The 24303-nt window shown below is 54.1% G+C and overlaps 2 protein-coding genes across 2 annotated transcripts; one reads left to right on the top strand and one right to left on the bottom strand.

The window, feature by feature from the left end:
• The first annotated feature begins 1557 nt into the window (after positions 1–1557).
• Positions 1558–15875, top strand: PLVAP (plasmalemma vesicle associated protein). The gene is made up of 6 exons (XM_079918237.1): positions 1558–2076; positions 7670–7766; positions 7885–8597; positions 10548–10605; positions 10741–10822; positions 15188–15875. Exons 1-6 carry the CDS (start codon positions 1708–1710, stop codon positions 15192–15194), a joined length of 1326 nt encoding a protein of 441 aa, XP_079774363.1. The 5' UTR covers positions 1558–1707; the 3' UTR covers positions 15195–15875.
• Positions 15876–20003: 4128 nt separating this feature from the next.
• GTPBP3 (GTP binding protein 3, mitochondrial) lies at positions 20004–23946 on the bottom strand. Its single transcript, XM_079917038.1, is given in 9 exon segments — positions 20004–21069; positions 21236–21514; positions 21735–21900; positions 22294–22504; positions 22510–22605; positions 22777–22979; positions 23070–23156; positions 23266–23519; positions 23862–23946. Coding segments are annotated over 9 exon segments (1575 nt in total). The 5' UTR covers positions 23915–23946; the 3' UTR covers positions 20004–20843.
• Between the last annotated feature and the right edge of the window lie 357 nt (positions 23947–24303).

The raw sequence follows: 24303 nt of genomic DNA, 5'->3' as shown, positions 1-24303 counted from the left end.
AGAAGTCACTTGTCCCGGGTCTCACAGCGGTAGGTGGCCCAGCCAGAACTTAACTCCAGAGGCCTGCATTGAAACCATGTATTCACTCTGCCTACATGACTCCCCATTAATGCAGATGGGAGATGTCCTCCTCCCACCCTGCTCCAGGGGACTCTGGGTGGGCCTGACCAACCCAGAGAAATAGCTGGTTGGGCACCACTTGCAGCCCCCAACCCTCCTCCCTCCCAGTAGTGGCTGGGAAGGGTCCGGAATCAGGAATCAATGGGTAGCTGCAAAGGCCAAAGGTCAGACAGGGGTTTCCTGCCCATCCCTGGGAACTTCCTCCATCCCGACCCAACTCCCACCTCCTTGATGAACACCACCCTGGAGGACCCCTCCCCGCTCAACTACCCCCCACTCCACTACCCTGGCTAATAGGGGGCTGGGTCCCCATGCCACCGCCTTCAGCCTGCTGTGCCCCCCACAGGCAGTGGACAGCAACTGTGTTATCGTCACCCACCCATGGTCCAGCCTCCTTTCCATCCCCTTGCCCCGTTCCCCTCGGATCCTGTCAGCCTTGACCCCATGGGGCTAGGGGCTGTGTCCCACTCTGTCTCCCCAAGACTGAGGACCCCTCACCGCCAGGCCTGGGGCTCTTGGTGAGACCTCTGGCATCACCCAGCGTAGGGGTTTTCCCTGGAGCTCCTGGATCTGGGGGGACATGTAGGAGGGCATACCCAGAATCCTTTGCTCCTTAGTCCCGAAACCCCTTCCTTGCCCACCTGGGGGTGACCCACAGTGAAGCTTGACCCCCTCTATCTGGCACTTCCCCTTCACCATCTCACAGAGCCCCAAGATGAGGTTTCCAGCAGGAAATGGTAGTAATAATAGCAACGGCAAATCATTTCTCCCAGCCCCCTCCCCGGCCCTGGGACCTGGTACTGTGCCCACCTCATCTCACAGAGGGGAAAACCGAGACAGGAGAAGCCCCTCACTCACGCTCACCCTGGCCCCAGGTTCACTGCTGCCTGTGCTTACTAAGCGCCTCCACGAGCCGGGCATTGGGTGGGATGACAGCTAGGGGAACCCGCGCCACCACCATCCACCCATCAGCCCTCTGTGAGGCCTTCCTGTGCCAATTACTGAGCTCCTACCCTGTGCCTGGCCCTCAGCTAAGCGCTCTGCACAATTTAGCTCCTGTAATCATCACTGCCATGTAAGGTGGGCACACATCTGTAGCCAGCCCTCCCTGAGGGGAGGGGAGTCCAGCTCTGTGAACGACCAGAGTGAGACACCCAGGTGGTGCTTTCTCCTCCCTTCGTCTCGGTATCCTCCTCCCCACGATGGGGATGTTGACATGAGGTCACAGGCAGGTGAGACCAGCTCTGGGCACAAAGCAAGGGCAGGTGGGGAAAATGAGGCTCAGCAGGCCGAGAACGCCTGGTCCCCTCGCCGGTGCCCCACCCAGCGTTAATCAGAGAGGCCCAGACGTGACATGGTGCCCTCCCCCCTTCCCTTCACAGCCCGGGTGGGAGTGTTGTGATAACCCACAGCCCCCGTTTCCTCCTGGCCAGGAAGGAGCCAGGCAGAGGAAGTATTAAGAGGAGTAATATAAACACTTCCCCCCTCCCCCCTGCCGTGGCAAGGTCTAGAAGGGGCAGAAGCCGCCACCCAGAGCAGACCAGCCAGCAGAGCAGTGCCGGCGCACCGGGCAGAAGCTGGGAGGAGATGGGCTCGGCGATGGAGCACGGGGGACCCTATTCACGGGCAGGGGGCAGCCCGAGGGGCTGCTGGTACTACCTGCGCTATTTTTTCCTCTTTGTCTCGCTCATCCAATTCCTCATCATCCTGGGCCTTGTCCTCTTTATGGTCTACGGCAACGCGCACGTGAGTACCGAATCCAACCTGCAGGCCACCGAGCGCCGGGCTGACGGCCTCTACGGCCAGGTGGTGGGGCTCACAGCCTCCCAGGCCAACCTGTCCGAGAAGCTCAACCTCACCTCCCGCGCCAAGGATGCCATCATGCTGATGCTGCTAAACGCCCGCCGCGACCTGGACCGAATCAACGCCAGCTTCCGCCAGTGTCAGGCCGACCGGGTAAGTCCACAGGCCGGACACCCGTCCCGGGGAACCCCAGGCTGGTCACCTCACCTCTCTGAGTTTCACTTTCCTCGTTCATGAGACAGGGACAGTCACGGACCCTACATTTTGCGTGCCGAGCCCGTGTAGAGAAGCAATGCGTATTTTGTCCGTATATCTCATGCAATACTTGGGACACACTTAGACTAAAATATGATTTGTGGTCTATCTGGAGTTCAAGTTGAACTGGGCATCCGGTCTGTGGTCAGACCTAGGCCCATGGCTTAATGTGTATAAAGCGCCCAGAACGTACCAGCACACACTAGCTGCAAGTAAGAGCGGGCTTAATAAGCGCTCAGAGTGTTGGATTCTTAGCAATTAGTATGAATGGTTCAGGTTTGCCTGAGGTTGGATGTCCGCTTAGGAAATATTATCTCTTCGTTGAGTCCCAGGAGGTAGGGAGAAGATTTCAAACCCTTTTGCAGAGGGGAAACGGAGGCCTAAGAAAAGAGGTGGCTTGTTGGGGGACGGGGGGCAGCAGGGAGCAGAAATGGGCAACCCTGGGTCTCGTGGAGACTGTCATCCGCCCCTCGTACCCCCAACTCCTGTCAAACGCACTCAGCAAGATCCCCCATGTTCTCACACATACACGATTCCTCTGAGGAGGTCCCGTTCCTGGGAACACTGAGGAGATGTTGCCTCCTCAGGCTTTGGCTGGAATGGGGTGAGAGAAGGGGTGGGCAGGGGAAGGGAAGGGTTGGGGAGAGGGGCAGGCTCTCTTTCTCCCACAGGAGGTGTCTGGGCTGTTTGGGGCAGGGGACCGTGGAAAGAAAAGGCCTTTACTGGGGCTTCAGACCACCCAGCCCCTGCCACTGGGCAGGAAGGATGTGCACAGCTCCCCTCAGAACTGCCCAGGCAAGGGTGAGGTCTCCCCATCTCATTCCCCCAGGACAGGGCCGGTCCCCCTTAGATCCTCAGAAAAAGGTGAGTCCCCCTCAGACCCCCAAATGAGGCAAGTCCCCCCTCAGACCACAGGGCTGGACCATATACCCCCTCAAATGCTCCCCACTCCTGACAAGGGCAGCTCCCTCAGACTTCTCAGTTCCCGGGAACTGGCCCTTTTGAATCTTTCAGGACACGCATGGTCTTCCGGTCCAGGAGCCATTAGCAATCCCAGGATCATAAAGTTTTATTCTTTTGTTTTTTGGATTTTGTTTTTCGTTTCTGGCCACGCTGCGCTAGGATCTTAGTTCCCCCACCAGGGATGGAACCCATGCCCCATGCAGTGGAAGCGCAGGGCCTTAACCACTGGACCTCCAGGGAAATCCCTTTTTTGTTGTTGTTTTTGGTTTGGGTTTTTTTTTGTTTTTATCATAAAGTTTTAGACATTCACACGCATCTCCGAATCCCAGACGGCCCCATCGTAGAATATTAGAAATCTAAGAATCTGCCTCTTTACAACTTTAAATTTTGAAAATCGTAGCTTTCCCCCCACACACAAGTTGACAAATTCCTCTATCCTGGAACCCCTCAGGGTTTTCTCCAAGGACCCCCCAGGAAGCGGACACTGATGCTGGGGAGTAGCCCCACCCCTGCCACGGCAGCCCCACATGTCTGATGGTACCAAGTATGAATTTTGATCTTTCCCTGATCCTGGTGGTGCTATGAGACGGATTTTTTTCTTAAATTCTCTGCAAATGCAGTTGCATTTCTGGCTCTGAGAGCCTGGGAGAGAAAGGGGAAATTAACTCAGTGTGTTTTTCTTAGGGTATGCCCCACTCTGCCTGGGTCAAGGAAGCACCTCCACCCAGGACGCATGCGGGAGAGATTTTTTTTGTCATGGATTTTTCTTTATCCAGCATTCGTAATAATCTTTTTGATGGTCAAATTATCCTGAAATAGGCCGTAGGAACACCCTCAATCTGGCTCCTGTGTCTTTTGGTGGAACTCCATTAGTCTTTGAGAGCTTCCTTGCTTTATGTCCTAACAAATATTCCAGAAAACCCTTCAGACTGTTTATACTTGTTCACTAATCAATTAGTTCTCTCCCTCTGAGTCCAGGGCAGCCATGGCTACAGGAAAGTGAGGGAGAGACTCCTGAGTTACTTCTTAAAGATGTACCTGAACACTCCTTAACAAGAGAAGATACTTTTTTTTGTATTGTCGGATTGCACTAGATCTAAGTAAATATTCTTCTCATCATCTTGACATCTGGGAACCTGTGCAGAAAAATACTTCTGTATTTTTGGGAGCTATTTCCTCCAACTGGAAGAAAACCTCTTTCGCACTTCATCTTTGGAACCAACTCGTACCCTGAGATCTTCCCTTTCTGTAGTTAAGGCTTTTGAAAACAGACGTCACTGGAGCTTCCAGAGCTATTTCTGTCCTCCCCCATGCCCAGGTCATTAGGACAGGGCCAGCTTCCAAAGGAGTAAGGACAAAAAGTGACAGAAAGGCACACCCTCTTCACCCTTCATACCTTTCCTTGTTATATTTCTGCAGAGCGTTCTGTTCCAAAGTTTTAAAGACATAAAAAACGTTATAAAGTTAAAATGTAATTCACATGCCATACAATTGGCCCATTTCAAGTGTACATAACGGGGACTTACTGGAGGTCCAGCGGTTGTGACTCACCCTTCCACTGCAGGGGACACTGCAGGGGACACGGGTTCGATCCCTGGTCCGGGAACTAAGATCCTGCATGCCGTGCGGTGCGGCCAAAAAGAATAGTAATAATTAAGTGTATATAATTTTTAAAAAAAGTGTAGATGAAAGAAAAATGTGTACATAACAATGATTTTTAGTACATTCACAGAGTTGGGCAACCGTCAGCACAATTCAGTTTAGAACATTTTCATCACCCCCAAGAGAAACGCCACCAGCAGTCACTTCCCCTTCCCCCTCACCCAGCCTCTGACAAACACAAATCTGCTGTATGTTTCTATGGATTTACTTACTCCAGAGATTTCCTTTAAATGGAATCCTGCACTCTATGCCCTTTTGTGTCTGGGTTCTCACCCTCAGCATGATGTTTTCAAGGTTCATCCCCATTGTAGCGTGTGTCAATGCTTCGTTCCTTTTGATAGTCGAATAATATTCCACTGTATGGATGGATCACGTTTTATCCATTCATCTGTGGATGAAACACTTGGGCTGTTTCTACCTTTTCGCTACTGCTGTGAATATCTGTGTGCAGGTTTTAGTGTGAACATGTGCTTCCATTGCTCTTGGGTATATATACCTAGGAGTGGAATTGCTGGGTCATAGTGTAATTCCATGTTTAACTTTTAGAAAAACTTGCCAGGCTGCTTTCCACTGTGGCGCCACCATTTTTACATTCCCATCAGTACTGCCTGCGAATTCTGTCTCTCCACATCCTTACCAACACTTGCCCATTCTTGTTTTTTGTTTTATTTATAGCCATCCTAATGGTTGTGAGGTGATATCTCATCATGGTTTTCATTTGCATTTCCTGATGACTGAAGATGATGAACATCTTTTGATGTGCTGGTTGACCTTTTATATATCTTCTCTGGAGAAATGTCTATTCAGATGCTTTGCCTAGTTTTCAATTGGGTTGTTTTTTATTATTAATTGCTAAGAGTTTACTTTTATATATTCTGGTTACTATTCTCATCTTCAGACACACGATTTGCAAATATTTTCCCATCTACGGGTTGTTTTTTTCCCTTTCTTAATGTTGTCCTTTCATGCACAAAAGTTTTTAAGTCCAATTTATCTGCTTTTTCTTCTGTTGCGTGTGCTTTTGGTATCATATCTAAGAAACCGTTGCCAAATCCAAAGTCATGCAGAGTTAACACCTGTTTTCTTCTCAGGAGTTTTATAGCTTAAGCCCTTACATTTAGGTCTTGGACCCATCTTGAGCTAACTTTTGTATATGGTGTGAGGTAGGGGTCCAAATTCATTCCTTAGTATGTGGCTATCCAGTTGTGCCAGCACCATTTGTTGTAGAGAATCTTCTTTCCCATGAAACGATCTTGGCATCTGTATTAGTTTGCTAGGCCTGTCTTACAGTACCACAAATCAGGTGGCTTAAATAACAGAAACTTTATTTTCGCACAAGCACACGTTCAAGATGTTGGCGGAATTCTTTCCTTCCCAGGCCCATCAGGATCTGTTCCATGTCTCTCTCCTTGGCCTGTTGATGGCTGTCTTCTCCCTGTGTCTTCACATCACGTTCCCTCTGTGCATGTCTGGGTGTCCAGATTTCCTCTTACAAGGACCCACCCTAATGACTTCATCTTAACTTAACTGCCTCTTTAAAGACCCTGTCTCCAAATACATTTACGTTCTGAGGTCCTGAGAATCAGGGCTTCAACATGGGAATTTGGGGTGGGGGACACAATCCAGCCCATGACAGCATTCTTGTCAAAAAAAAAAAAAAAAATCTGTTTTTCGGGGAATTCCCTGGCGGTCCAGTGGTTGGGACTCAGCGCTTTCACTGCTGAGGGCACAGGTTCAATCCCTGGTTGGAGAATTAAGATTCCCCCAAGCCACACAGCACAGCCAAAATCCGTTATTAATTGGCCGTAAATGTTTTCAAGGTTCATTCAAGTTGTAGAATATATCAGTGCTTTGTTCCTTTTTATTGCCAAATAGTATTAATCATAACTTTTTTTTTATCTTGGTTGACTAAAATGCCTAGGGAAAGAGGTGGGTTTTTTTTTTTAATTTATTTATTTTGGCTGCGTTGGATCTTCATTGCTGCGCGCGGGCTTTTCTCTAGTTGCGGCCAGCGGGGGCTACTCTTCGTTGCAGTGTGCGGACTTCTTATTGCGGTGGCTTCTCTTGTTGTGGAGCACGGGCTCTAGGCGCACGGGCTTCAGTAGTTGTGGCACGTGGGCTCAGTAGTTGTGGCTCTTGGGCTCTAGAGCACAGGCTCAGTAGTTGTGGCGCACAGGCTTAGTTGCTCCACGGTATGTGGGATCTTCCCAGACCAGGAATCGAACCCATGTCCCCTGCATTGGCAGTCAGATTCTTAACCATTGCACCACCAGGGAAGTCCAGGTGGGGTTTCTTTTAACTTTTTTTTTAATTGAATGAATGGAAGATCCTTTAAATTCTATAGTGCTTTACAGTTTTCAAAAGTTTCACACACATGATTTCATACAATCCCATAATACCCTTTTTTAAATTTCCTACCCCTATATTCCCCCTCCCCTCTTCCCTCTCCCCACTGGTAACCACTAGTTTGTTCTTTATCTGTGAGTCTGCTTCTGTTTTGTTATATTCACTAGTTTGTTGTATTTTTTAGATTCCACATATAAGTGATATCATACGATATTTGTCTTTCTCTGTCTAACTTATTTCACTTAGCATAATGCCCTCCAGGTCCATCCACGTGGCTGCAAGTGGCAAAATGTCATTCTTTTTTATGGCTGAGTAGTATTCCATTGTCTATAATCATAACAACTTTTGAAGATCAGACCAGCATCCCCTGTAGAGAAGCCATGTCCTTGTGAACTATGCCAACACAGACCACCTGGGTGCTGGATCTGAGGCCCCAGCCCTGAGAATCTGGGCAGCGCCGGGGGCAGGGGGTCCCACAGGAGCCGGACACTGAGCTCTGTCCTGTGTCACATCCGGACAGGTGATCTACGTGAACAACCAGCGGTACATGGCTGCCATCATCTTGAGTGAGAAACAATGCCAAGAACAACTCAAAGAAAGTAACAAGAGCTGCGATGGTGAGTGGGTTAGGGTTAGGGTTACAATTATGGACAGTGGAGAGCAGGGTAGCTGACTCCCCACCCAGTCTCTTGGCAGCCCCCAACCTTCCTGACTCTTATGGTCCTATACCCTTAGCTTTGGCCCTCACACTGAACCAGAAAGCCAAGACACTGGAGGTGGAGCTGGCAAAGGAGAAGGTGGTATGTACCAAAGACAAGGACAGTCTGGCGTCGGGCAAGCGAGCGATGGAGGAACAGCTGGCCGAGTGCAGCAAAGCCCAGGCGCAGCAGCGGCAGGAGCGACAGCTGGCCGAGGACCGTCTGCGGAAGGTGCAGGCCCTCTGCCTCCCGCTGGACAAGGACAAGTTTGAGATCGAGCTGCGCAACCTCTGGAGGGACTCCATCATCCCGCGCTCCCTTGAAAGCCTGGGCTACAGTATGTTCCATCCCCTTGGCTCGGAACTGCCCTCCATCCGGAGAACCTGCGACCACATGCCCACCCTCATGAGCTCCAAGGTGGAGGAGCTGGCCCGGAGCTTGCGGGCTGGCATCGAGCGTGTGACCCGTGAGAACTCGGACCTCCAGCGCCAGAAGCTGGAGGCCGAACAGGGTCTGCGCGCCAGTCAGGAGGCCAAGGAGAAGGTGGGGAAGGAGGCCCAGGCCCGGGAGGCCAAGCTCCAGGCTGAATGTGCCCGGCAGACCCAGCTGGCCCTGGAGGAGAAAGCAGTGCTGCGGAAGGAGCGTGACAACCTGGCCAAGGAGTTGGAGGAGAAGAAGCGGGAGGCTGAGCAGCTCAAGATACAGCTGGCTGTCAGCAACTCGGCCCTGGACACCTGCATCAAGGCGAAGGTGGGCCAGAGGTCCCTGGCTTCAGGTTGCATTCGGGGTGGGTCTGGAGGCCAAGCTGATGGTGATGTTGAAGTTGGGTTTGAACTTTTTTTTTTTTTTTCTTGGTGTGGAGGTTGGCTTCCCAGTCTAGGTTGGGTTACTTAGACTCACTTGAGAATTTCACTGGTTTCACTGATGTCATGATTGAGGCAGAGCTCGGAATGGGGATCAGCATTGAGAAAAGGTGTCGGGTTAAGACTGGAGTTGGAGGTCGGGTGGCTGTCAGGTCCAGGGTTGAGTGAGGGGCAAATCTAGAATTGTGGTTGCTTTGGGGTTGGGGTGAGCTGAGACACTGAGGGTGGATTTAGGCTTGAGGCTGAGATCAGACATGGGTGACTGTGCGTCTAATGCTTCAGGACTGTGGTTATGTATTAACGTAGGGATTTTATTGGCATTAGGTTTGGGGTAGAGTTTGGATTGGGAATGACATTAAGAAAGGGTTAAGGACTGGGGTTGAGTTTAGGAAGGCAGGTGGGCCTCAAAATTGGCTTAAGTTTAGGATTAGGGACTCATCCAGTGTCGGTGTCAGGGTTGGGATGGGTTTGAGTTGAGTTGAAGGATCAGGGGGCACCAGGTTAAGGACTGGAAGTGATACTGGGGTTAGGGTGAGGGTTAAGGCAGGTCTAGAGAAAGGCTTCACGTGGACTGTAAATTTGTGGTTAGAGTTGGGTCAAGGTGGGTTCTTGGTGACTCCTGTGTCTAGAGTTGATTTGGGTTAAGGTTAGGGTTCCACGTAAGATTTCATTAGTCTTAGAATTAGGTTGAGTTTGGAGTTGGGATTGTGAGGAAAGGTTAAAAGTTGGGTCAGGGGTCACATGCAGGGTGGCTCTTGGATCAAGGATTTGGGGAAGAGCGAATCTAGGGTTTCAGGGGGTTTGGGATTGCATTCAGTTGAGGCTGGAGTGGAAGCTCAGGCGGGTGTAGGTGGTTGGTGGGCCTAGAGACGATTAGAAGTTTGGGGCCAAGGGCGGATTCAGAACTTCATGGGCATTAAGATTGGAATTGGCATTGACCGTGGGCTAGGAGTTGAGATTGGGCTGCATTTAGGGTGGCTGGTGTTAGGATATATTCGACGTGAAGGACTAGGTGAGCCTGGGCTTCGAGTGCAGGTCAAGACTGGGTCTAGAGTAGAAGCCGGGTGGACGTTGATCTTGGGCTGAGGCTGGGCTGGGGTTCTAACTCAGGTGGAGGCTGAGGTCTGAGGTTGAGCTCGGGTTGAGCGTGGTATTGGGAAGGTATTTATGGGTGGCTGTAGTGGAGTGCCGGGCTGGCGCTGAGGGAATGGGGGTGGGGGGGGTAGATTTTTCATAGCGGCTGGGTCTAGGGGATGGGCTATGGTCAGAGTTAGATGTAAAGTTATGATCAGATCAGGTTTGTCATTGGGACTGGGTTAAGGTCAGGCTTTGATTCTAAGGGAGGGTCTGTTTTCAGGTTGGGATCTGATTTTAGGTGACTGAGTTCAGAACTGGTTTTGGATTTCAGGTTTGGAAAGATCGTCTCAGGGTCCTTCAAGGGATGGCATTGAGGATCGAGGGCCAGTTGGTTTACAGAGTGGGTCAGCTTCAGTCTGGAGCGGGGCTGGGTTGGGTGGATGGACTCCAATGGGGTCTTGGATTGGAGTCAGGCTGGCACCAAGGCTGTAATGGAGACCGTGGCAGGACCCCTGCAGAGTGGGGTCTCCGGGGGCTGCCAAGGGAAGCCGGTCCCTGCAGTCCCCGATCATTTGAAGGCAGGTGTCTACAGGTGGTTATGTATCCATCATCACGTGTCCTTCTCCATGGGTATCTGTCTGTTTTCTCTGCCCTGGAAGGAACTCAGGTCTCCAAGGGTGTGGAGAGGCAGGAAACTCCCTGGGACTCGTGTTTGGGATCCCTGGCCTCCACCAACCTCCTTTCACCCTTCTTCCCACAGTCGCAGTCAATACCAGTGCCAAGACCTGCAGGCCCTGCCCCCAATCCCCCGCCCATTGGTGAGTGACAGAGGGCAGAGCCAGGAGAGGGGGGCGGATTCCACCTTGGATCCTGGGTTGCCAGCCCATTCCCTGACCCTGGGGGGATGGTTACTAAGGCATTAGGTCGGGGCTGACCCCTCCCTCTCTTGGCAGACCCAGCTGGGCTGGAGGAATTCAAGAGGAGGATCCTGGAGTCCCAGCGACCCCCTGCCAGCAGTGTCTTAGCATCAGCTAGGTGAGGCTCTGGACAGGCTGAGACAGTTCAGTCTCAGGCTTTGGATGAGGCTGGGTACAGGACTGGGGTGGAGGGAGGCTCGCATCACACTTGTTGCTTCCTTAATTGAGCACTTGCTGTATACCAGGCCCTATGCTGGACCCAGGGGATACAGCAGTGACCAAGACACACACAGTTCCATTCATGAAACTCCCGAGTAGTGGGCCAAAGAGACAATGAAGGAGGCAGGGTGAACAAGAACCTGCCACGATCGGATGCTTACCGTGATCTTGGCACAGTCCTAAGCTCTCTGCCCAATTAACTCATTTAATCCTCAGAATCCTAATCCGTGGGTGAGCTACTGTTATCCCCACTTTCTGGATGAAGCAAATGAGGCACAGAGAGGGTGTGCATCGTGCCCCAGGCAACACAGCCAGAGCTGGGACATGAACCTAGGCGATCAGACTCCAGACAGGAAAGGGAGGGCCTGGATGAGGAAGGGACCTTTGAGCTGGAGGCTAGACAAGAGCTGGCCTGGGGGAAGGCAAGGGGAACAGTGCTCCAGGTGGCAATAACAGCCAGGGCAAAGGCCCTGTGGACGGACTAGGGTGGCAGAAGTGAACAGAGCCGAGGAAGGGGAAGAGGGAGAGCAGTGTCCGAGAGTGACCCTGGGCCTCTCACTCCACCCTTCTGAGCTGCACTTTCTACTTCTATAAAAATGAGGGTCTCTGGGCTTCCCTGGTGGCGCAGTGGTTGAGAGCCCGCCTGACGATGCAGGGGACGTGAGTTCGTGCCCTGGTCCGGGAAGATCCCACATGCCGCGGAACGGCTGGGCCCATGAGCTATGGCCGCTGAGCCTGAGCGTCCGGAGCCTGTGCTCCGCAACGGGAGAGGCCACAACAGTGAGAGGCCCACATACCGCAAAAAAAAAAAAAAAAAAAAAAAAAAAAAATGGGGGTCTCTGAAATCAAAGGCATGCAAATGCTTTGCCAGCCGTCAAGTGCTGGCCACACATGGCTGGAGGAGCAAGGAACCCAGAGCCTCAGTGGGGAGCATCAAGGGTGCCTGGCACATGTTCAGGTGATGGCTCCATGCCTTTGACCCCCTCACTGCCTCCCAGGGCCTGGTCATCTCTTGGACGACACCCTGTGCGTCACGGGGAAGGTGACTCAGACCACAGCTCCAAGAACACCCTGTGCTCCCTCCAGGGTCACTCTTACCCCCCCCCAACCCCCCACCCCCTACCCTGTTCAGGACCACACTGCTGACCTAGGATGGGCAGCCCATTTGCAGTTTAGGACCTGAGGTTCAAGGAGGTATGTGGGATTTTTGTCAGACCCCTCTGATCCCAAAGCCTGTAGCATCAGTTTTGCCACCAGGCTATGGTGAAGCGAGGTCTATTTCAGCCCCAGGGTGCTAAACAAAGCCCTTGGGGCCAAAAAGATTTCCAAACGTCTGTCATTAACTCCCCACGGTCCTCCGCACCCAGCTCCATCTTCACTATGCCTCTTCTTACATACTCCCTCTGACGGGGAGCTCACCCCCTTACGGAACTGGGTCCCCTCGCTCTGGATAGCTCTGCCTGGGAGAAATCCCTCAGCCTCGGGCAGCCTGCAGAGAGGGAAGCAAGGGGGTAGGGAGAAGACCCTGCTCTGAGCAAACAGTTTTCCTCTCTCCATCTTGGCCTGAAGCCATCATGGCAAGGAAGGAGGTTCTATTATTATCCCCATTTCTCAGAGGAGGGAACTGAGGCCCCAGGGAAGTGATCAGCCCGGGGTCATGCGTCAGCAAGTCAGGGATGGAGCCAGGCACCCAGTCCAAGCCTGTCCCGGTCGCAGCTGAGGATGGGGAAGCTCTTGACATTGTTTACCCCAAATGACGTCCCCCCCACCCCGCCCACCGCCACAGAGGAAACAATGTGTACTTAAGCCTGTGCCCCTCCTGCTTCTCTCTGCAGTGTCACAGGAAGGGCTTCTGGTCCATGGGCTCCCGCCTTGATTTGCCTTCCTCTGAGAGAGGGGCCGGGCATGAGCAGGCTGGGGTCTTCGGCTCCGGTTTTGAGCCCCAGCTCGGCCAGGCACTCAGTGGACAGCCAGTGAGTGACTGAATCGTAACGTCCAAATTTTATATGCACCCAACAGGGGACCAGATCCGAGGCCCCGCATCAAATCACCCACCCCATGATGGGGACTGTTGATTCCTTTTCCACTCATTCCTTCCGGGCCTCGAGAAAGTCTGCGCTGCTGCTAACTCACCCTAATGGCTCCCAGACCCTTGCAGTTCTCCCATATTCACAGAGGGAGGGCAGACCCAGGCTCCGGCGTCAGCCGCACTTGAGAACATGGTCTTGCTTTTTCATTGAACATTTTTTTTTTTTTTTTTTTTGCCCGCGCCGTGTGGCATGTGGGATGTGGGACCTTAGTTCCCTGACCAGGGATCAAACCCGTGTCCCCTGCATTGGGAGCGCGGAGTCTTATCCGCTGGACCACCAGGGAAGTCCCTTCATTGAACATTTTTAAGTGGTTTTCTATTAATGGCAAATGCACCAGCTTTCCTTTACTTGGTAAGACTGAGTATCCTTTGGAGATCACTTTATTTAAATTAAAAAAACACAACACAATGGAGGTGAAGACAAATATTAAGTGAATATTGGTGTAGCGGCTACGTGGCTGGAGATGGCACGAGTCACAATGTGGAAGGTTGAAGATGGGAGCTCAGCCCTGGCTCTGAGCCGAGCACACAGTGAGTGTCGATTCAAGTTCACTGCCATCACTATGACCGTTTGTTTTTTCTTTCAACCCATATTTCCTGAGCAGCTGCTGGGTGCTGAGGACACAGGGAGGAATAAGGCACAGAAATCCAAATCCCCACCCTCGAGCGGCTGACAGTCTAGTGGGGGAGGTGGATGACAAACCAGATGAGGGAGCCATGATAGGGACCCTTGGTGATGAGTGAAACAGAAAAGGGATGAGGAAGCTTGAGGAGGTTGGACTTTTCCGCGGGGGTGGGGTGGGGGCGGGGCCAGGGCAGGCTTCACTGAGGAGGTGACATTTGAGCAGAGAACTAAAGATGAGGGAGGAGCCATGAGGGGATTCTCAGAAGGGTGCACCAGGCAGTGAGCGCAGCCCGTGCAAAGGCCCTGAGGCAGGACCATCCATGCCCGGTGAGTTTGAGTGAGGCAGCTGGTGTGGCTGGAGCTGAGTGATCGAGGGGAGAGTGGGAGGAGGTGAGGTCAGGATAAATCAGGCAGGGCCTTGGGGCTGCAGTGAGGACTTTGGGAGCCCTGGGAAGGCTGTGAACAGCAGAGGATGTGACCCGACTCAGGTGTTCACAGGCTCATTCTGGTCGCTGTTGTGGAGGGTGAAGGTGGGAACCTGAGACAGGGGTGAAGGCGACTGTGCTGGTCCAGATGAGCGATGGGGTTTAGGAGCCCCAGTCTCTGAAAATGGCCAGGGATGACCCTCCCTTGCAGGCTGGTGAGCAGGAGTTAAAGGATGTCTGTCGGGGCTGCCTTGGAGCCTGTAAATACTGGTAGAGGACAGAGCCTGGAGCTGGGAAGGGGGGCACCAGAGCCAGCCAAGGAACGTGAGGCTGCGGGGGCCCCAGGGAAGAGCCAGGGAAGGAAGGGAGGGGGCCAGCGGAAGCAGGACTTGGCAGAGGCCCCCACCTCCCCCATCAGGAAACAGCCTCTGAGCCAACCTCTGACCCCTCGTGAGAACCTTTGGCAGGCCCAGGAGGGGGAGGGGCATCCCAGACAGCGGGATGGCTCCTGCAAAGGCAAGGGGGAGGGGCGGAAGTGAAGTGATGGCTCTGAGAATCTGGGGGGTACTTTGTCAGGTTTTGATTCCCCAGTGGGGAGGCCTGGTGGAGGCACAGTGGGTGGAGCCTTGAATGCCAGATACAGAAGATCTGGCTTTGTCCCAAGGGCGCTGGGGAGCCATGGGAGCATGTGAGTAGGGGCAGGCTCATTAGAAAAACCCTCCTGGGAATGAGTGAGGGGCCAGGTCTAGGTCAGTTCTGTGTAGACCAAAAGGGAAACTGAGGCCCTGCCTGGGGGACGGGGGGCCAGGGACTTTGGGCAAACACCCAGGATCCCCAGGGCCTTAGGGAGCAAAGGGGAGAGAGTCAGACAGACTGCAACAGAGGCCTGGAGCGCAGGAGGCGGCCCCTCTGAACCTCAGTCTATATAATGGATAGGCACACATCTCAGTCCCACCTGTCCCACAGAGGTTCAACAAGGCGAAGTCTAAGGGCAGGTTGAAACCGGCAGGAGCCCTAGGGTTCTTGGGAACAAGAAGGGGCCCAGGGGAAGAGGCAGGCCCAGGCGAGGTTTGTCCTGCCGTCTGTCTGTCTGACTATTGTATTCCCATCTCCTTCCTGCCCCAGTGGCTGAGGAGGCTCTAGGCCCCGAGGACCGAGGGGTGGCCCCGACTCACCGGTCTGGAGACTAGGTGCAGCGAGACGCCCACGGCGAGGGACACAGCCAGGGTGGAGTCAGATAACGCACGCACGACAAAGGGGGCGCCCTTGGCCTGCGTCCTCTGCTCATCCTCCGCCACACCGCACCCACACCCCCTAACACTCTCTCCGCACCACACAATCCCTCACCCCCTAGATGCCGGGACGACGTCACAGATGCAGTGACATCAATCACACAGACATGGTGGTGACGTCACACAGAGACAAGGCAATGACATCACAGACGTGTGCGCCATCACACACGCACTTTCTGCCCAGCCCTTGCCCAGAATCACATCCCTTTGTGCACGCGGGTCAAGGCACCCACAGCATCCCACACTCAGCTGGAGCATCTTAGCGCTCCAGGTCTGGGGGAGTGAGAACAGGAAGACATTCACCTTCGTCCTCCCCTGAGAGTTTCCAGGCCCCCGAGAGAGGGAGCATCTGGTCCAGGGGACCCCTCAGAGCCCACGAGGGTGCTGCCCCTTCACTCTCTCTCCCCTCCATATCCAGCCCTGCCTGTGACCCATATAAATGTTAGTGGCACTAAATAAATGTTATCAAATCCCTTCAAAGACTCCAGAGTCATGATTTCTGCTTTGAAAAGGTACCATCACGCTCTGAGTGAGAAAAAAAAACTAGGAATAAGATGAAAGCTGAAGAATCCCATCGCCAGTGTCCCCAGGTCAGAAGACCCTTCAACCCGGAGCAAACGTGAGTAGACACCAGCTTCCCCCAAGCGGTAGGCATCTCCATATGTGAAGAGAAATGGCAAAATCATAGTCAATAAGGGTTTCATGAAATGCCTACAAAACCCCACATTGTGACAGCATTGTTGTCAATTTAGTGTTTGTTTAAAATAGCAGCTTTTTTTCCTATTTTTTTAAAAAGCATATATTTAAAAAGCAGTTTCTTAAATAAATACAAATAAAAAGCGGTTTCTGAAAAAGCAGATTATCTATTTGTATCTTGTTTTTGATAGGTTTGCAGAGATTCCCCCAGGTACGGACAACAATTACTGAGGTACCACAGCCTGTTTTGCAGTAACTCCTCCTCACCAAAATGATTCCAGAACAATATCACAAAAGTCCCAGGCATTTGTTTTGTTTGAGGTTTTTTGGTGGGAAGATGGGATGTTAGAAAGGGCACCAGTGTCCAATTAGGGAGCACTTCAACTGACTGATCACTAAATTAGCAGGAAGCCGGGGAAATTTTGCACATTAGAGGAACACAGGGACATCACAACATACCCAACAGACTGGGGGAAAAAGTGTTAAAAAGCTATAATACCGACTGCTGGTGAAGATGTAGAGAAAAGGGCATTTTCCTACGGGACTGGTAGAAATGCACATCTCATCCTGGCCCTTCTGGAATTAGTTTGATGATATTTAATAAAAATGAAGACAGGGAATTCCCTGGTAGTCCAGTGGGTAGGACTCTGCCCTTTCACTGACCAGAGCCCGGGTTCAATCCCTGGTCGGGCAACTAAGATCCCGCAAGCTGTGTGGCGTGACCAAAAAAAGAAAAGTGAAGACATACAAATCCTTCGGCTCAGCAATCCCATTCCTGGGACTTTATCCCCGAGAAGTGAAAACTCCAGGAAACAAAGCAAATGGCCATTGGTGGCAAATGGCCTAAAAATTGTGGTCAAGGGCTTCCCTGGTGGCGCAGTGGTTGAGAGTCCGCCTGCCGATGCAGGGGACATGGGTTCGTGCCCCGGTCCGGGAAGATCCCACATGCCGCGGAGCGGCTGGGCCCGTGAGCCATGGCCGCTGGGCCTGCACGTCCGGAGCCTGTGCTCCGCAACGGGAGAGGCCACAGCAGTGAGAGGCCCGCGTATCGCAAAAAAAAAAAAAAAAAAATTGTGGTCTAGAATCTCAGCTTGTCTGTCTCTCCACTTTGATTCCCTCCCAGCCCATCCCCTGGGACCTTGGACAGGGAGGGGATGAATCACGAGGAGCCGAGGCTGGCAACGCCACACTTAGGGCAGGCTAGTCAGGAGGGACAAAGGAGCGATATTTCCTGGATACAGGAACCCGGGCGAGAGACGGGCCGCTGCAGGAAACACTCGGCTGGGGCCCCGCCAAGCAAGGGCAGGAGGGTCAGCCAGGCCTGGCCGCCCAGACGGGCCAGTCTGGAGGCCCCAAGGAAGCAGGGACGTCCCTGACCCTGAGCCTACTGCCTGAGCAGCCTGGAGTCCTGGGGAGGATGCCGACAGCAGCCAACCCCAAGCAACCGTGGGACACCTGAGTTTGGCTTCCAGACTCTGACATTCCTGCATTCAAATCTTGGCTCAGTCCATCTCAGCCTCCATTTACTCACCTAGAAATAAGTGTAATAATAATCACCCTAGGGGCCTCCCTGGCCGTCCAGTGGTTAAGATGACGTGCTTCCACTGCAGCGGGCAAGGGTGCGATCTCTCATCGGGGAACTAAGATCCCGCAAGCAGTGCGGTGCGTCCAGAATCATCATCATCACCATCCTTAACTCTCTGGACCCATGGGCGCAGGTCTCTGATTCTTGGTTGGTCTCTCCCATTCAGAGCATCCCAATATCATCCTTCTAATCAGCCCCCACACCCGATCTATTCGTCATGGGATCTGACCATGAGGGTGTGTGCCTCTCCCGCTCACATACCCTCCATGGCTCCTCATTACCCTGGGAACAAAGCCCAGTTCCTCAGCTCTCTTGTGCCCTCCCTCCTCACACACAGTGCCGCCTTTGCCTCCAGCTGTCCTGGACCTTTGACTCTTTGACTACTCAGTGACTTTTGTGTTGTGCCCTCAGACTAGAATGCCTTTTTCTTGCCTGCAAATTCTTCTTCCCCCAAGGCCCAGCCCTAGAGATCTCTCCTCCAGGCAGCCCCCCTAGATGCTCCAGGCATAGTTCTTGCTCCCTCTGGGTACCTCTTGGGCCCCATCCTTCCCTCTTCCCAGCCCTGACCCTGTAGCTCTGACTTCTCCAGGCTGGTGTCCTCCCCATCTCCACCCCCGCCCCGCGGGGAGTCAGGTAGGGGTTGAGTACCAGTCAGGGAGTAATTGGCAGACCCTGTGGTCCAGCCGCTGGGTGAGGTTCTGACTCTTTGGGGATTTCCTGTGACCTCTATAAATAACCCCCATGGCTGCTTCCCACAAACCGCCTCTCCCTTCTTGGAAAAAAGGGACCGTAGCCAAGGACCTCAGTCCAGCTGTGTGCCAGGGCCCAGGCATCCTTCCCCAAAAGCATCTCCCCCACCCAGACCCCACTCACCCCTCCTGGGAGCCCTCCAGGCCCTGCCCACACGGAGGACATCTGGGCACCCACCTCTTCTAGACCCAGATTGTTGCTTCTTCTTGTCTTTCTGCAAAATGGACATAATAGTAATATCCATGCACTAAACTCATGGAGTGACCCTTTCCCTCCAGAAGCCTTTCATGGTGGGGGTTGGGGGGCAGCAGCTGTCGAACAAGCAGACAAATCAACAGACTGTGACATATTGCAATGAAGTCATGTAGAAACGGGGTCGGAGGTCCCTTTAGTTGGGTGGTAGGCCCTGGACACCTCCCAGCCTCTGCTCACGTGTCCCCTGAAACCGAGTTTGTATCTTCAACTACTGGAGGTGATTTTTTTCTGATTCTGGAAAAGATCCTGACCCTATTTGAGACTCCATGTCCACCTCTGGCAAAAGGGGAGTTAACCGTTCATATGCCACCAGGTGGGTGTGGAAGCCTAAGGTCCCGGAGCTTCCCTGGAGGACTGCCAGGCACCTTCTTTGTTAGAGCAAAGCGCCCTCTGCTGGTTCATCACCACCACGTCAGGTCACCCATAAGCCTTGGAATCAAAGGCCTCGCTATCAGGATCTTCCTCTCCTCCTGGACGTCTTCTCCCTCCTCTCTAGCCCTCATCACTCTACTTCCAGCCACACTAGCCACCTTGCTGTCCCTCGAACACACCGTGATGCTCCCACCTCAGGGCCTTTGCACGTGCCGTGCCCTCCGCCTGGGATGCTCTTGCTAGCCTCTCCCATCTGGTTTCCTTCTTCTCACCTTTCAGATGTCGGTGCAGATGCCACCTCTGCAGGGCAGCCTGCCCTTATGTCCACCCCTGACCAGGTCAGGCTTCCTCATTGTAAGTTTGCCCAGCAGCCATCAGGCCTCACCGAAAGGAACTGTGTCTCTTCTTTAACAAGGGCAGGATTTATGTCTGCTTATTCCCCTCAATGATCCCAGCCCCCTACACACGGCCTGTTGCCCAGAAGGCCTGCAGTGAACTCAAATTGAACCTGAACAGACCTATGTGCAAATCCCAAAGCTGGGGACCTCCAGCAACTAACTACTTCTCTGAACCTGTTTCCTCACCTATAAAACTGTAACAAAATACCCACTGCATTGTGCTGTTACGAAGATCCCATCAAATGATGTGTACGGTTCTAACACATAGTAGGTGCTGGATAAATATTCACTGAATGAGTGAATGAATCACTGAATGAATGACTAAGCATGAAAAGGAAGTAGATAAAAGAAGATAAAAGAAGCAAAGTTTCGGGACTTCCCAGGCAGTCCGGTGGTTAAGACTCCGTGCTTCCAATGCAGGGGGCGCGGGTTCGATCCCTGGTCGGGGAACTAAGACCCCACATGCCATGTGGCACAGCCAAAAAGAAAATAAATACATACATAAATAAATAAATAAAAATTAAGGGCTTCCCTGGTGGCGCAGTGGTTAAGAATCCGCCTGCCAATGCAGGGGACACGGGTTCAAGCCCCACTCTGGGAAGAACCCACATGCCGCGGAGCAACTAAGCCCATGCGCCACAACTACTGAGCCTGTGCTCTAGAGCCTGTGCACCACAACTACTGAAGCCCGCGCGCCTAGAGCCCATGCTCCGCAACAAGAGAAGCCACCACGATGAGAAGCCCGTGCACCACAACGAAGAGTAGCCCCTGCTTGCCGCAACTAGAGAAAGCCTGCATGCAGCAACGAAGACCCAATGTAGCCAAAAATATAAATAAATAAATAAACTTATAAAAGAATAAAATAAAATTTAAAAATTAAAAAAAAAGAAGCAAAGTTGCAAGATTAATACTACAAAAAGGAATGACAGCTTGCAGAGCAATAAACACCAATTTGTGCACAAAATACAAGATACCACATACTTTATAGGTGCATTCCCAAGTATGCAAACATGCAGAGAAAGTTCTGGAATTATACAAGTTAAGCTGTGACCCCAGGGAGGGGGTGTTTAAATGTTTCCGGATCACCTGAGTTTTTTATATTCCTTTGGTATTTGCAAAATAAGTTAAAAACTATGAAACAAAGACCCCTGAGACCCTCTGACCTCCATCCCAACCCTCCACTCCTAGTCCCCCAGCATCAAGTGCCAAAAGAGACCTCCATTCAGCCCCACTCCTGGGCCTGAACCCCCAGCAAGTTCCTGCTAGGGAATCTGGACAGCTGTGGCTTGGTCACAACCAGCCACAGAGGCTTCACCGTTTGGGGTCAAGTTCTTCCCCCAGGGGCTGAGACTCCCACTTGGCCTAAGCTGTTCCCAGATGCCTCAAGGCTTCTGGGTGTCCACCCAGCCTGGGTCTGAGCTTTGGCCGCCCCCTCACTTGCCCACGCAGAAGTCTTGGAAGATGATATCCAGGATCTCCTCGGTGCCCCCTCCGCCGGTGATGCGGGTCAGGTGCCCTCGGGCGACCCGAAGTGCTTCGGCCGCCAGGGCTAAGTCTTTCGCCTGCTTGTAGTGGCCAAGGGCATCCAGGCAGCCCTGGAGGTGATGCTGGTGCCTCGCCCGTGTCAGAAGTGGTGGGCCTGTGGATGGGTCCCCACACCTGGAAGGGACAAAGGATGGGGTCTCTCTCAACATTCAAAGAGATAATCATACCCATTTTTTAGATACAAAAACTGAGCTGGCAGGGTAGGTTCGTGCCCAAAGCCAGTGGCTCAGACCCTGAACTTGGACAGAGGGAGGTTGCCCAGCGGGCAAGGGGGGCTCACAATGCAGCCAGCTCCTTCCTCAGCGCTTCCAGGAGGCCATCCAGCCCCTCGCCAGTCAGGCAGGACAGCAACAGGTAAGGGGGCAGGTCAGCACTGGGATCTGGGCCCCCAGCTGGCAGCAGGTCCGACTTATTCAGCACCAGCAGGAGGCGCTGGCTGCGCCCATTTGGGCTCCCGGCTCCCGCAGGGATGACAACGGTGTCCAGGAAGTTGCAGCTGGACGGAGAGGCCAGGTCAGAAGCATCCAGCACGGCCAGGATGAGGTCAGCCTGCTCCAGCCTGGGGAAGCGGGAAAACGGAGCGTGGACCTCAGAGTTGAGCAATTAGGAGCACTGGGCAGAGGCCGAACTTAAAAAGCTGCCCTCCCCAGATAGCTGGGTCCCCACTTAATGGGGCTTAGTAGCCTTTCCTCATTAAGGAAGAATGAAAAATAAATGCAACCGGTTGAAACAGCAGAGGAAGGGCCCCGTTTCCCCCTCCCACCGCCCTGCCTGCCCACCTTTTTTGGGCGCGCCGCACGCCCTCCTGCTCCACAGGCCCCACGCCCTCCCGCAACCCCGCCGTGTCGCTCAGCAGCGCCGGGAACCCGGCCAGGTCCACGGGGGTCTCCAGCACATCTCGGGTGGTCCCGGGCTCCGGGGATACGATGGACACAGGCTTCCGGCCTGGGGGTGGGGTCAGAGAAAGGGGGAGGAATGGAGATGAGGGAGCCCCTCCCCCAAGACTCCACCCCCACCCTCCCCCACCCCCGGGCTGGACCTTTTCCACTGCCTTGGCCTCTCCCGTTGCAGAGCACAGGCTCCGGACGCGCAGGCTCAGCGGCCATGGCTCACGGGCCCAGCCGCTCCGCGGCATGTGGCATCCTCCCGGACCGGGGCACGAACCCGCGTCCCCTGCATCGGCCACTCTCAACCACTGCGCCACCAGGGAAGCCCCGGGCTGGACCTTTTCTTCGACCTCCCTGGCCCCTTCCCCATCCCTGAAAGCTCGGTAGCCACCCACCCCCACCCCGCCCGCTCCTAGCCCCCTGCCCTGGGCCCCGCCCCCTGACCACGCACTGAGCAGGTTCACTAGGCTGCTCTTGCCGGCGTTGGGAGGTCCCGCAACCACTACATGAGCCCCTGAGCGGAGCCTCTGTCCGCGCCTGGCATCTCGAAGATGTGCGCCCAGTGCCACCTCCAGCTCCCGCACTTCACTGTCAGCTGTGGATGGAGGAAAGGAGAGGGAGTAAGGAGGCCTTGGGGGGCTGAGATGCCAAATGTCCCCACCTTCCACGCCCCCGGGCAGGCAGACCCACCTCGATCCAGGACGCCCTCTTCCAGGTTGTCATCCTCACCAAAATCGATATAGGCCTCCACGTGGGCCAGAGCCTGAGGGAGGGAGGGGTGGATAGTGTGATCACACAGAAACCTACCCCTCAATATGCCCAGGTCCAGCCCGACATAAGGGGTCAGACTGGAGGCTTATAGACAGGAAGCGCTAATATAGGAGATGGTTAGGTAGGGTCTCTGAGGCAAGGTATGAGCGAATGTTGTACTTGCCTTAGTGAGGGTCTCGGCCCAGCCGCGGCAGAGATGGCTCAGCTCCCCATCTAGCTGCCTCAGGGCCTGCCGCCGCTGTGCCTCTGTTTCTGCATGGATCAGATCCGCCAGCCCCTCCACCTCGGTCAGGCTCAGCTTCCTGTGAGCGAACGCCCTCCTGGTGAACTCGCCTGCCTCCGCAGGCCGCAGCCCTGGCACACTGCCTACGGGAAGGTCCAGGGTCCTGAGCCCCCCTGGCCCCTACCTAGGCCCACCGACATAGCCATACCTCAAACCCAAGGCTGCAGACTCACCCAGGGCCTGCAAGACACCACTCACCACAGCCGGGCCTCCATGCACGTGGAACTCCGCGCAATCCTCACCCGTGAAACTCTGGGGACCTAGTATGTTGAGGAGATAGGTGTCAGGAGGATACAGCCTGGGCAACGCCTGGAAGGAGGAAGCTGGGTCATCGGAGCTACATGCAGTTCTGGATCTGGAGCCCCTCACCCGGGAACCAAAGCACCAGCGCGCGGTCCAAAGGCTCCCCAGAGCGGGGGTCGCTGAGCAGGCGCAGGCAGGCTTTGCGGGCCGGGGGTAAGTCCCGGGGGGCCGTGAGGCTCCGGAGGGCCTGGCCGCTGGCGGGGCCGCTGGTTCGGATCACCGCGATGCCGCAGCGGCCTTGGCCGGAGCTCAGCGCGAAGACAGTGGCTCCGGAACCGGGGGCCGGGGCGCCACTGCCCTGGCGCGTGCACGGTCTGGGACTGGAGAGGAGGAGAGTCAGTCAGTGCATCTGAGAAGTTCTGCCGTCAGAGTGGCAGGTGGATAGTGGGCTCGATGGTCGGGAGCTGACCCAAGTGGAAGTTCTGCGGCTAGGGGATGGACAGACTGGAGGGTCTGAGGCCGGAAGATGACTGGATTGAGATCTCTGAGAGCAGAAGTTGACCCAGATGTGGGCTCTGCGGCAGGGGGATGGACAGATTGGGGCTTGGAAGAAGGGGAAAGGTGGTTCTGCCGCAGGGAACTGCGCCCCCAGATCCCAGGGAGAGGGTTTGGGGCCCAAGTAGCGCCCTACGCTGTCACACCCCTTCCCCAGGTCGCCCCACCTGCGAGGCCCACGTGCCGCCCGGGCTACCAGGGTCCACAGCCCCCGCCACATGGATTCGCAACCAGCGACACGCCTGCTCACCCAGCCCGGGAGTCTGCAAGTCCAGGCAGGAAGCCCCGCCCACTCCGCGGCACGACTGGTGAAGCGCTCAACGATTCTCGATTACCATTGGGCCCCTTAGAAGACGTACCGCCCACCCACTGAAGATCTTCGCTTCTACTGGCTGATGCCAGGGAAAGAGGCAAGGGGCTTGCACGCCGGGGTGCAGTGAAAGGGTGTTCCACCGGCAACATTAGACAGAATTTTTAGGATCCTAGAGCGGCCGGGATCCTAGACACCGGAAGTGAGAGGTGGAAGTAAGGACAGGGCTTGGCATAGAGCAGTGGGAATTATAGAGGCGAGTGTTTGAGTCGAAGCAAGAGCGTCTCAGTGGCGGGAGT

Source organism: Stenella coeruleoalba (assembly GCF_951394435.1).
Source record: "Stenella coeruleoalba genome assembly, chromosome: 3".
NCBI lineage: Eukaryota > Metazoa > Chordata > Mammalia > Artiodactyla > Delphinidae > Stenella > Stenella coeruleoalba.
Note: the sequence above shows the minus strand (reverse complement) of the source record. Positions and strands in the feature narration are given on the sequence as shown.

What these genes read in the sequence shown, in the direction of transcription:
- PLVAP (XM_079918237.1), top strand. Translation starts at nt 1,708, where the DNA reads ATGGGCTCGGCGATGGAGCACGGGGGACCCTATTCACGGGCAGGGGGC. An exon ending in GCCAGTGTCAGGCCGACCGG is followed by an intron (nt 2,077 to 7,669) that starts GTAAGTCCACAG and finishes ACATCCGGACAG; the next exon opens with GTGATCTACGTGAACAACCA. An exon ending in CCCCAATCCCCCGCCCATTG is followed by an intron (nt 10,606 to 10,740) that starts GTGAGTGACAGA and finishes CTCTCTTGGCAG; the next exon opens with ACCCAGCTGGGCTGGAGGAA.